This window comes from Chelmon rostratus, chromosome 24, assembly GCF_017976325.1.
Source record: "Chelmon rostratus isolate fCheRos1 chromosome 24, fCheRos1.pri, whole genome shotgun sequence".
NCBI classification, from domain to species: domain Eukaryota; kingdom Metazoa; phylum Chordata; class Actinopteri; order Chaetodontiformes; family Chaetodontidae; genus Chelmon; species Chelmon rostratus.
In genome coordinates, this window is record NC_055681.1 from 3569709 (window position 1) to 3582664 (window position 12956).

The 12956-nt window shown below is 41.5% G+C and overlaps 1 protein-coding gene across 1 annotated transcript; it reads right to left on the minus strand.

Moving 5' to 3' along the window:
- Positions 1 to 194: 194 nt before the first annotated feature.
- LOC121627195 (cystathionine beta-synthase-like) lies at positions 195 to 12481 on the minus strand. Its single transcript, XM_041965945.1, has 15 exons — positions 12389 to 12481; positions 8754 to 9057; positions 8331 to 8437; positions 7941 to 8075; positions 7739 to 7818; positions 5658 to 5862; positions 5461 to 5552; positions 5205 to 5330; positions 5036 to 5120; positions 4842 to 4947; positions 4546 to 4623; positions 4326 to 4460; positions 4127 to 4235; positions 3462 to 3546; positions 195 to 1086 (listed from the first exon to the last, which is right to left on the minus strand). The coding sequence occupies exons 2-15, from the start codon at positions 9047 to 9049 to the stop codon at positions 953 to 955; spliced, it is 1773 nt and encodes a 590-aa protein (XP_041821879.1). The 5' UTR covers positions 9050 to 9057; positions 12389 to 12481; the 3' UTR covers positions 195 to 952.
- Between the last annotated feature and the right edge of the window lie 475 nt (positions 12482 to 12956).

The following is a 12956-nucleotide window of genomic DNA, read 5'->3' on the forward strand; positions in this document are numbered from 1 at the left end:
TAAAATCTGCATTTGAAGCCAATTATATCCATTTATATTTTCATGCATTTTAAATTTAAAACATAAAATAGCATTTGGCACACTTTTAGTGCAAAAAAATGTACAAAACGTATCACACTCCAAACCTAATTGGACCTTCATCATAGTACCTGCTTGCCCTTCAGTACCGAGGCTAAGATAGGGATGAGCCAACAGTCACTCCTTTAAACTTTATTGAATCATACATGTTCATTCAGGAAAAATGATGCAATACAAAATGTTTCTCTCAGACACAACTAAGATTAAATAGTCAAGACAACTTTACAGTTACAGTACATTACAGGCACTGTGTTGAAAGTGGAGGGAGAAAGAACAGCACACCATTTTTTTCAAGAAATCTGATTACACTCCCCCAAGTATTTCTAAGTGTACACATACTGTACACAAATGAAAAAGCAGCACATAGTGAGCAGCACTAGAAAGATGCTTATATACAGCAACTCTACACATCTCTAATGTTGATAAATGAGATGAAGGTGGCTTTTATACTATTCTGTCTAATTTCGAATGTTTGATGATTACACAAGGCCACCGTGAAATAATCATGTACTTTTCAGACAAAGTAGAAACACGGAGACCTCTCTGCAAGACTCTTATATAAAACAGAAAGCTTTCTACAAGTAATAAACTTAGAAAAATTTCGCCTTGACCACTACAAGCAAATATAAGTAAAAATCAACTGCCTCAATAATAAGTAAGCCTCTCACAAGTTGACAAGTAGTACAACATATTTTGCTTATTATACCATACCTTAAGACTTAAGTTTAAAAAAGAAAAAAGAAAAAAAGAAAGAGTTAACCTCAATCAAATCCTTCACAAGATTATTTTTTGCCATCTTTGAGACAGGTCACTTAAACTTGTCATTGTGTTTCTGATAATGCAAAGAAATGTACAAGTGACTACACTGGGTGTTTCAGTTGAGCTCGTCGGTGGACTCTGACATGGAGCGCTCTCTTCTTTCCCGGCCCGTGACGAAGTTGAGCAGGTCAACGGCCGTCACCACCCCAAACACCATCTGCTTCAGACTCGGAGAGCCGTCTGTCAAATCTGGTGGAAGAACAGTGTGGAAGACAGGGTGGTCAAGACCATGAGAGTAGTCTGAAGAGACAAACTGCTCACCCTACAGTCAAGACACTAAAGCTGACGCTAAAGAGTTCTGCAGTGTTGTGTGGAACTGCAGAGTCTGGGAATCATTCTTTGTGTCTTTGTCATTATGAGTGACCCTTTTCAAATAAAACATTGTAATTTGGTCTATTTTTAACATACAAATGTTAACTAGTGCCAATTTAGGTCACTTGATATATAGCACTTTGTGCTATCTTTGTCGCTTCAAGCGTAACTAAGTGTGCCACTTGAGTAATACTTGAGGATAATCGAAGTGTAAATAGTTGCTAATTTGGCACAAGTTTTTCCAAACTTTAAGAGTACTGAAGCACAACAGTGAAAATCACATTTGCAGTACAACTGTACTATATCACTAATGTGTTGGAGATATACTTAAATATACTTCAAATAAAGTGAAATTAAAGTACACTTTAAATAAGCATGCAAATAGTATAGGACTTGAAAACAAGTATACTTTTTTTTAAACACAGATTTGTACACCGTATGGCTATTAGAAGTATTTGCAATTTAGCACACTTTTTATAAGTACTCTGAAATACCACTTTAAGTATTCCATTTGAACAATAGTATGTTCATTTTTAATACATTTAAGTAGAACTCAATGACATCTATTAAGAATTACACTTTTTTTTTTAAGTATATGTCAAACATACTTTCAGCACAAAAAGGAAAAGTGCACTTGAAATGACTTTTCTACACTTCAATTATATTTCTAACAAAAGACTTTGCAACCTAGGACATGACAGATAGCTGGTCGGAGTTGAATAAATGAAGACGCTGCAATTAAGAATCAGTAGCTTGAGTCTGGGCCAATAAACAGACTCAAGCAATAAACTATCAATATATGGAGACTGTCTACTTCTGCCAGCTTCTGTCTGTTTACATTTACGTCAAACTCTTTTTGTGCAGCGCAGACAAAAATCAAACCTGCCAGTGAGTTCATGAATGCTCACAATATTTAAAGGTCAGTCTGTGTGCAGCTTTGATGAGATACTCTTCCCCTTGCACTTAACAAGGTGATTATGTTACAGCAGTTGCTCAAGAGAGGAGGAAGTGCTGATACACCCAGCAGGTTGAGATCCACTCCGCGTGATGAAGTCAGGTTATAGTTGATTTTCAGATCCAGAGGATACGATTTTGTTATTTAACACTTACACTAAATGCAAAATCAACAGTAAAACCAACAGCCAATTAGCAAGTCCTCTCAGCTTGGATGTGGTGGATCTCTATGAAGTCACTGTTTCTTAAATTCTACTTCTCTTTCCTTTCTCTCCACATTAGAATGACCTTGGATAAGTGCTTGACATTGGACAAAGCACAAAAATGCAGTGGTTCACTCGATTGTTGCCAAATTCTCCCACTGGGCAACACGACTGTTGTCATAAAAATGTGGGAGCGGCAGGGTCTCTGTTCACATTTGAACTGCAGCAGTCAATAGTGTGTCCTTGAGAAAGACACTGACTCTGAACATGCAAACTCAGTCGAACTTGAGATAAAGACACAGGCAGATTGTCTCATTGTGAACATGTGCCATGAATAAATGAGAATTACTGCCTCCTGGTTGGATGCCTCCACCAGCCAATTGAGTTGCAGCTTACATCCTTGTCTGTCCAGACTCATATAATATGCTGTCTTTACTTACAGACAAGTAGAGCTCAAGATCAGCAGAACCACCGTTGTGGTGGACGACAATGCTCCAAATATGGATGTAGCAGAAAAAGGCTACAAACTGTGCACAGCTTCAAGGTGGAAACCTAAGATTAAAGTTACCAAATCAGTATTTGACCAAACTTGAAACATGGTCACAATCTACCCTTCTGTTCCTGACTTATGGTGCTGAACAATGGCCAGAAAAGTGTTTCTGGAGAACATTATGTTGCAGCAGTAAAAATGACCTTTGGCCACCAAAGTCTAATCAGTTCACACTTGAGTCCAAGTGAACGTTTGTGCCGAATTTGAAGAAATTCCCTACATGTGTTTCTGAGAACTTGCATCGATGAGAATTGGACGTACACACGTATGTACAAACAACCTGAAAACTCACAAAGAAATAAAATACTACTAATCTGAGCACTGTGCACTGTTGAGCATTGTGCGCAGTGATGTCTGCAACAGTGTGTTTTTCCAAACAACCACTGGGGGGCGTCAAAGTTAGAAATTTTGTGCACACAAAACAAAGTCGATCAGGTTTTGAGGCTAAAGACATGTAGAGTGAAAGCTCAGGCGAATGAAAGCATATGAATAAAGAAAGTGTGTACATGACTATGAATGTATGTATGTTGTGAGATTGTACTTACACTGGATCTGTTCATGCACCACCAGGGCAAAGTGGTCAGTCTCCAGGATGCGGGATAACTTCCCCAAATTATCAGTCAGACGGATCTAAGAATGACAATAAAGCAGTGATGTGTGATGTCAATAAATCCAATGATCAATATCAATATTAAATAGAAAGCAGCCTACGCACAAGTGGCATACGATGTACTGGATCAGTTAGAAATGTGGCAACTTTAATTCTGGTTCTTCCACTGATGGGAAATCTTTGCACAGAGGATGTGACCGAGTGAGACTCAGAGTCAACTTCTATTGTTTGGGAACAAAAAGACCGACCACAGCAACTACTGGTCGACCTCGTCACTGCCCGAAACTTGATGCAAATACTTCTGGATTTCCACAAAGTCACAAACTGTTATGTGTTTTGGAATTACAGTTCTGTGGCTGAATGAAATTACAGCCATCTGGGTTTTACAATCCCTTCTGCATTGGGCAGGACTTCAAGCCGATTTACAGCCTTTTCATGTGAACATCCTCCCCTGAACTCGTTGGCCTCATTGGCTGCTGCTGTCAAACAATCAGAATTAGTAAAACCTAAAAATTAATGAGGAAACATCCTGAGGGCATCATTTTTACACATTTTTTTGAATGCATGAGCCACAAAAAGATGCTTCTGTTGGTGTCCGACCTGTTTGAACTGCTTGTAGAGCACTTTGCTGACTGGATCTGACAGCTTGATCTTCCCAGCCAGAATACAGGCCAGCATGTTTCCGAGAGTCACCATGCCCAGGATTAACCTGCACACACACACAGACACTGAAGTTAAAGTCTTCACAGAGCAATAAAACACAAGGGACCAAGAAAGTTTTCAGCATGGCAAAACTCACCCAGCCTCATCCACCACGGGTGCCTGGTCGAAGCCCTTCTCCTTGAGGATTTTGATGGTCTTCTGGCAAGTGACGGTGGGCAGGACGGTGAGGGGCGCTGACAGGTTCAACCCCTGTAGCTTCAGGTTCCACCACCTGATGGACAGAGAGAAATTTAGAGGGTCAGACACACACACCGAGATTTCCACAAAAGCAGAATACACTCTTTCATTGAACGTACCATGGTTTTTTCACCATGAGGTCCTCCTCGCTCAGGAATCCCTTCTGGACCATCCACTTGTCACTTAGGAACTTGGACCTTGAAGAGAAAATAAAATCTAACTGTGCTGATCAAATTACCTTGATTGGCCACATGGGGGGGCTTAATGGTGGCTCAAAGTTTTTTTAAACTGACTACTGGATTAGGTTACTGTTCACTTCGACAATGAAAGTCCAACCAATCAACGTTTCCCACAGTCTTCATTTCTTGATTTTACAGAAGTAAACTACGGTTTTTGGACATGTGGGGATTCTCACATGTAGTTGCGGATGGAGTCTGGCAGGATGACCACACAGCGCTGGCCCTCCTTCAGCTCTTTGGCGACGTTGACTGCTGCTGCCATGGCCGTCCCAGAGCTGCCTCCTGCGACAGAGAAGAGCAAGTTGGCTTTAACTCGGACGTTCGGAAAGTCTGACTTCACAACTTCACCCAGGCGTCAGCGGGAACTTACCGCACAGCAGGCCTTCCTCTCTGATCAGCATGCGAGACATGTTGAAGGACTCCTCATCGTCTGACTTGTACCAGGTATCGATTACCTGCAGAAAATAAAGACATATTACATGACGTGGTCACGCATCAGCTAAACATAAGACAATGAAAGGAAAGGAAAAGGAACTCACTGATCTGTCGAGCACAGTCGGGATGAAGTCGTACCCGATGCCCTCCACCTCGTACTGGGTCTTATCGGTCTTGTTAAGCTCCTCAGGCTCAGCCAGGATGGAGCCTTCTGGGTCGACACCAACAATCTGCACACAACAACCACCATTGATAAACACAGAGTGGCTCAGCCGGCAGTTATTAAATAATTACGAAAGCTTTGATACTTGGAAACATAAGAATGAGAAACATGGCCGTAGACTTCAGGCTGAAACTTACTTTGATGTTGGGGCATCTTTCCTTCAGTTTGCGGGCGATGCCTGTGATCGTCCCCCCTGTGCCTGCTCCTGCCACCAGCATGTCCACTTTACCTGTTAGGAAGAAACGAGAGGCAATAAGTACTTGGACAAATGCTACAAAATACAAACATTTCTTTTCCATTTTACGATGACCACAGGGGTAAAAGGTCTCCATACCGTCACACTGCTCCAGGATCTCCTCGGCTGTGGTGTCGTAGTGAGCCAGAGGATTGCTCGGGTTGCGGTACTGGTCCAGGATGTGAGAGTTTGGGATCTCGTTTTTAAGGCGCCAGGCTACGCCCACGTGAGACTCAGGCGAATCGAAGCGAGCGCTGGTGGGTGTGCGGACAATCTCGGCTCCAAGAGCTCTCAAGACATCCACCTGCAGGGAAGAAAAACAGAAAAACATGGAGGAAGTGTTGCAGACAAATCAGACTTGCATTGGATGTGTGCACTTCATGTAAAACACTGAACACTACTAACTGAACAGTAAGCATGTTTCTCATTCACAACTTCTGTACTGTGCTGTCTGTGCAAGCGGCCAGGCTTACAGGAGAGAAGCTCCACATGTATGCAGATGTGCAAGCTTTGCCATCCACCAGAGCCAAGAAGTTATCAACGCAACAGTCGCACTTAAAGTGGCCCTACATTAAAAATAGCAACACTAATTTCCAGGCTAAGACAATATCCTCTCCACACAGCTTGTGTGTTTTGTGTAATATATGTGAATAGAGGTGTGTTAGTGTGGATTTTTTTTATTTGCACAGGATTTCAAAGCAGATTTTAATGATTATGACTAATACCAATGCTGTTGAATCACTGCAGAAGGCTTTTAATGACATCCAGTACAAATTTCTACAGCTGAAACTAGTACTCAATGCTGGTAAGACCTAACAAATATTCTTCTCAAAGCCAAGAAAAGGGCTGATAAACATCCCCACAGTATTTACCCTTGAGGGAAATGAAATTGAGGTGGTACATCTGTATAAATATCTTGGTACTCTGCTTGATGACACCCTTACATTCAAAGCTCACATTGAAAATCTTGTTAAGAAATTTTAACTGAAACTGGGTTTCTGATTTAGAAATAAATTCTGTTTTTCTTTTAATGTCAAGAAGCGCCTTGTGTCTGCAACTCTTCTACCCATTTTAGATTATGGAGATCTGTTGTATATGAATGCTTCAGCTCAATGTCTGAATAAGATCGATTCTGTTTATCATGCTGCCCTGAGGTTCATTACTAACTGTAGGGCTCTAACCCATCACTGTGAACTATACTCCAGAGTACAATGGCCCTCACTCGCTACCAGGAGGTTGATTCACTGGTACACCTTCATATACAAAGCAATACTTGGACTACTGCCACCCTACATCTGCAGCCTCATCATGCTAAGGAGCGTTAACTCTTATAATCTGCGCTCCAATGACCAACTGCTGCTCTCTGTTCCGCCTTATTGCACAGAGCAGGGAAAAAAGGCCTTTGTTTTCTCTGCTCCTACCTCATGGAATAAGCTGCAAAAGGACATGAAACTAACAGAACTGATTCCATTGAGCGATTTTAATTCCAAAATGAGAACACTTGAGACTGACTCCCTGATTTGTACTTGTTTTAACTGAATTGTTTTTATAATCAAATTGAAACTTTTAACTTGTAACTTGTGCTGCCACTTGGCCAGGACGCCCTTGGAAAAGAGATTTTTAATCTCAATGGGCCAATTTTCCTGGTAAAATAAAGGTTTAATTAAAAAAAAAATAAAAAATATATATATATATAATGTTTGGGGGTTTTATAATAGAGCACTATGGGTTGTTTTTGCCAGCTGGCAAACTTGAAATGCAGAGGATCAAAATTAACAAATGAGCAGATCATAGGAGGAAACAGGTACACTTCTCCTTTGCCCTGTGCCCTCAGAAAGAAAACAGAAACAGTTTATTTAAATACAGCAATTTCCGGAAAGAGGCAGCCACCACCTGTGGTGTCAGACCACTATTTGAAAACAAAATTCAGAAACATGACTCAGACAAGTAAATCTTGCCGTTTTTAACCACTCAAATATCTCCCTTTTACAGACTTTATTTAGGGGACACGAACACACCATGAAGGGATTGCTCATTATCTTTCACTTTTATAAAATCAGTTGAAATGTTTTCAGGGCACCCTCAGTCTGCCATTAACAGAGGCAGCAGGGACGTGGTTTACGACAAAAGAAAACAAGTGTGGTTACTGAGTGACTGGTTCAATATGACGGAGCACTCACCTTCTCCATGCTCATTTTCTCGGGCATGACGATGATGCAGCGGTAGCCTTTCACAGCTGCAGCCAGAGCCAATCCAATACCTGAAAACAGTTTACAACACAGCCGCTTTCAGCTAATTTACACAACAACAGTCACGCCTTTAAATTCCTTTCCCCCATAGCAACACATACGCCCGTGAGTACAAACACAAGGAGTTAATTACCAGTGTTTCCAGAGGTGGGCTCGATGATGGTGTCTCCAGGCTTGAGGAGCCCGGCTCTCTCAGCGTCCTCCACCATCCGCAGGCTGATCCTGTCCTTGACACTGCCGCCAGCATTGAAGTACTCACACTTGGCCACTACAAATAAAGATTTGTTCGAGCGTTATATTGAAAGACATTTTAATAAGTGTTGGTTCACAAGGCTGAAATAATGCAATCGAGCCTGACTCTTTTTTTTCTATTCACAATCTGAAACAAATTCTGAAGTGCAACCCATTGAACACATGTCGTACCACCACTCATGTTATTGCATGGTGTCAATGAGTCACACACAATCAACAGACACTCATTATCTCTGATCTGAGAATGTGCCTTGACTGCTCGGTGACTCACGTATTTCACACTTGAGTCCAAACACTTTGGGGATCTTGTTGATGCGCACCAAGGGAGTGTCACCGATCCTGTGCAGGATGTTTGGGAGAATGGTTGGAGCAATGGTTCTGGGCGGAGAAAGCGGGAGAAAAAAAGTCTCAGCAAAGAGAAAAGCATTCGAGGACACTGTGTCTGTGATAAAAACAAAAACAAATAAATCACTCATGCGTATAACTTGTTATTCCTGCTACAACAAGTGTGAATAAGTGCATTTGTTTCCACTTGTTTTGCGAGCGTGACGAGTCTGGCCAAGTCTTTGTTTGTCAAGTGCCACTCCTCAGGAGACTGCTGAACCCATTTTTCATTGGTTTCAACAAAGTATTAACTGTTTGTAGCACAACAATAATAATCTTCGGTCCAGCAAAATCTGAGCATCAGACTGACCTTGGAACTTGTGTATGAGGGGAGTCGGCTTTTGAGGCTCCCAGGCTCCATTTGCAGCGGCTGGGAAGGTCAGGTCGGATCCACTTCCTCTCGGGGGTGGCGTTCTTTGTGTTGATCTGAATGGTCCTGTTTGCCTCTCCGGTGTCCTCCATCGCGGGCAGCTTGTCAACCCCATTCAGTGGGAACGAACCCTCGCGGAGTTTGGCTTCTCCGTTGGTGTGGTTGAGCAGCTTGGCAGAGTGAGGGCACACGGGCCCCTTGACGGCGGTCTCTTTGGATGAAGGAACTGACGGCATGGTTTACCCTGGAAAACACAGGAAATAGGGTTATGTGATAATCTGACATTTTTTACATAGATCAGGATGTCATGTTCTCGTTTGCTCGCCACTGTCACATTGGCTGTTTTTGACTTGGAGTCTAGTCGCCCTTTCATTGGAAACATCCTCAGGTAGCCACGACATGATGCAATTTACATCATGGGTAAAGAAAAGTTGATGGAAAATAAGGCATCATCAAAGTGATTTCATTTCATCTCAATCTGTCCAATAGTTGTTGCGATATCTGAGTCTGGAACAGAGTGGTGGACCCACCCACTGCCATCCACAGAGCCAAGCTGCTGGCATGATTAAACAAAACCCTCAATAAAAACGCTGACTACAATCAGTGAAATTATTATGTAATTTGTTATTAGTATCTTATCAAAAGCGAAACAAACATGAACCTGAGCAGACATTTAATACTTTTAGTCCTTAACAGCTTTCAATATTTCTTCGGAGACCCTCGAAGTCCTGCGGTTCAAGATCTAGAAAAGACGTAGTTCTATTTTATATCAAAGTGAAGATTTGAAAAGTGTGCAGCGACGACAGCCACCACACCAGAGCCCACAAATCAAAGAGCGCCACCGGCAGAAAATGATGTTTGTGTCTGACAATTTAATGAAAACGATACCACTGTATGATCAGAACACACAAACGGACTGTATTTCGAATTACCTTGATTTATTGCCACATCATTAGAGAAAAATAAACACCTAACCACCACTCTCTTCCATTAATGCTGAGTCATAATCAGCAAATTATGACAAATAAAGCTTCATCATGCTTAGCAAGGAGCCTTGGCAGCAGACAACGGTTTCAGTGTAGCACATACTCATTATGAAACATTTTAATATGATCATGGTGTTGCGCTCTTATCAGCAGCACCTACGAAAGCAGAACTGGGGGGTGATGCAAAAGCCCGGACGACTGGCTGATCAAGTTTTTGCTGAAATTGCATCATTCATTCACTGCAGAAAAAAAAGATCAACACTTATTTAGAAATTGGTGTGAATTATGCTGAGTCATGATTCATGATTTAAAAGCAAAGTATTTCAGCTAAAAATGTGCAGACATGTGCTTGTATGCGTCCACCTCAGATTATCTTTGTGTTTGTGCTCAGTGATCAAGGACCAAGGGTGAAGGAGAGGCCCAAAGCTATAAATTGGGGTTTTGGCTGTTACTTTGGTTAATGAATTAAGGTATTAACTAGATAACAAAATCGCAGATTGGTCACCATTAATACCAACAATAAAACCTGACAAAAACCAGACAAGGACCAGACAATTAGTTATTCTTGATGGTAGATTTAAGGTTTGGCTGGAAACAGATTACTCAAATGACAAAAAAATTAATCAGCAGCTATTTTGGTTATTGATTAATGCATAGATAAATTTCCAGCCCCTATACTTATTAAAACATCCATTAGGTTTCTCCACTGACCACTGACTAACACACAGTGCACACAGTGAGGCCAGCTGTTAAAACCGGGGCCCCTCTCTGACTCCAAGAGTTCACAATCTGAGCCAACTACATCCTCTTAAGCAAACAGCTCCACATGGGAGAAAAAACTGCCCCGAGATATGCTGCTTTTAAAGTTAGTGACGCATTGGTGAATAAAATGTTAGGCAACAGGAACCGCAGGAATCAGAAAACAAGGATAAATGTGTGCAACCCACCTGATTAATATCTGTTCTTAAAATGATTCAGAAAATAATCCTCAGTTTAACCCCTTCTTTCCTGCGCACATGATCTCTGCAGCCACTGCTAATTAAGGTTTACTGTGGTAAATGTGGGAAAGAGGAGGTGGAGTGTAGTCACCTTAAAGGGTTCAACAGGGCAACATGATCCTACATGAGAGCACATGTGGCGCTGAGCCCAGGCTGCATGGCAGAAAAGACTTGCAAGAGGATTTAATGAGGAGAAACTTCTTGTTTAATTTGCCACACTAATGCCAAGAATTAAATCCTCAAATCCTCAAATACCTCCCAGGCTGAGAAAACTGAGTAAAAATCAGCTGATCTGAGTCTGGCAACATCAAACCCAATCTCAGTAACGATCTCAGCAATATTCTAACCTTATCCGACCTGGTTATCTGCTTTTCTTGGGCGTTTCTAATCTCCCTTGGTATGTACACTGCTCTCCAAGTATAATGACTATTGTGCAGCAGCCCTTTATAATTAAGTCCTGCTCAAATAACCACTCTGCCAGCAACAAAAACAACCAAAGTATCAGCTCGTCAACAGCACAAGAAGAGCAGAGCATAGACACTCGCTCAGCCATAACAAATGCCAGGCCAAATGTGAAAAGCAGGAATGCTGCGAGTAGAAACACAATGTGAAACTGCAGGCACATATACCGAAAAACCCACCACCATATGGTCAGGAGGCCAAACTGTGATGACCTTTCAGCTGAGATGGGACTGTCCATGTATGGCCCTTACTGTGATGAAATGCTGGGCAGAGGTCAGGAAGAGTGAATAATAGATACTTCATCAGCTGAACAAGAGAAACTTAATTTTGAATGATTTAAATTTTTTGGATCCAGATTGTCAAATGTGGGATCTTTGCTTGGTTTAAGAACTCCTGGCTGGTTAAAACCGAACGTTTGTATGGACTAAATGATTGATGGAGTAATTGTGTTTTTCGGGTCAAAATGGCAACAACAGAAAAGAAATCACGGGTTCCTGCATCTCAAACAGAAAAATTTGCTGATTCTCTTGTGTGTCTATAATCAGAAACAAAATAAACTTGTCTTTTTTAGATTGTTGGTGAGACCAAACAAGGAATTTAATTTCGGCACTATAGCCTGACATTAAATCAAGTGATCAAAGGCTAAATCGATCAATTAAAAGCCATGTCGGTAGTTGCGGCAGTGAGGTCACGCTAAATCCCGACCATCATAACATCCATGTACCAGGCAAACTAAGGTTATACGGCAGATTAATGAAAGGCAGCTACATTTAAAATACAAAAAAGAAAATAGTCAGCAAGAACGAAAAAGCCAAAATAGACATGATTCAGCAATGACTGAATGCATGGTCCAAAAAAAAAAAGAAAACAATGTAAACCTTACCTTAAAGGAATAATTACATAACACTCAGAGATATTGCGTTGATTGTAAGTAGCAAATAAGCGGAGACATTAATGAAATCAAATTAGACCGCAAATAAAGTGATTGAACACAAAATGTGGACGACGCAGGGTTGCATCAGAAAATTTGCCTACGGAGCCGCTCTTAGTCACCAAACCGCGTGCGTTAATGGATTAATTTCACACATATGTCTGCTCATGTTTTCCCTTCTCCTCAACTCTCACTCACCTGATGAGTTCAGTGTGCCCAAAAACGTGTAAATACAAATGTAGAGTCGACCCGGGTGCACACGCGTACCCAGCACACCTCAGAGTGAACAACTTCCGACAAAGACAACGCTTTTCGTGACGAAACACGTGGACCAAACAGGGGGGCGTTGCTTGGTTGAAGCCGGTCTCCGATTGGATGCGGCGAGGGCGTCTGTTTGGTGCTCTCCGCCAGTCAGAGCAGAGATTTCTCAATAAGGGTTAGGGAAAACGCTGTGTTAAAGTTGTCCGCACCATCTGTTTACCTTTTATTGACCAAACACGCACCGCACGAACTTCGACGCATGTGACATCTTGAGAACTTCTCATGAGTCGTCTGTTAGTCCCAAAATATTCATACGACCACTCAGGGCTTGAGATAAAATAGTTCTCTGTGTATAAATATTTTAATGCTACTTTATACCAGTGTGGTGACCTAAAATTAGACTTAATTCAGATTAAATATTTTTAAAATGTAGTTTCATTTAATCGCCAGTATTTTAATGTTTAATTTAGGTCGCTCCTATCACTGAGTATAATTTTTTAGCATT

What these genes read in the sequence shown, in the direction of transcription:
- LOC121627195 (XM_041965945.1), bottom strand. Translation starts at nt 9,049, where the DNA reads ATGCCGTCAGTTCCTTCATCCAAAGAGACCGCCGTCAAGGGGCCCGTG. An exon ending in AGAAAATGAGCATGGAGAAG is followed by an intron (nt 5,863 to 7,738) that starts GTGAGTGCTCCG and finishes TCTTCCCTGCAG; the next exon opens with GTGGATGTCTTGAGAGCTCT. An exon ending in CCCGTGGTGGATGAGGCTGG is followed by an intron (nt 4,236 to 4,325) that starts GTGAGTTTTGCC and finishes GTGTGTGTGCAG; the next exon opens with GTTAATCCTGGGCATGGTGA.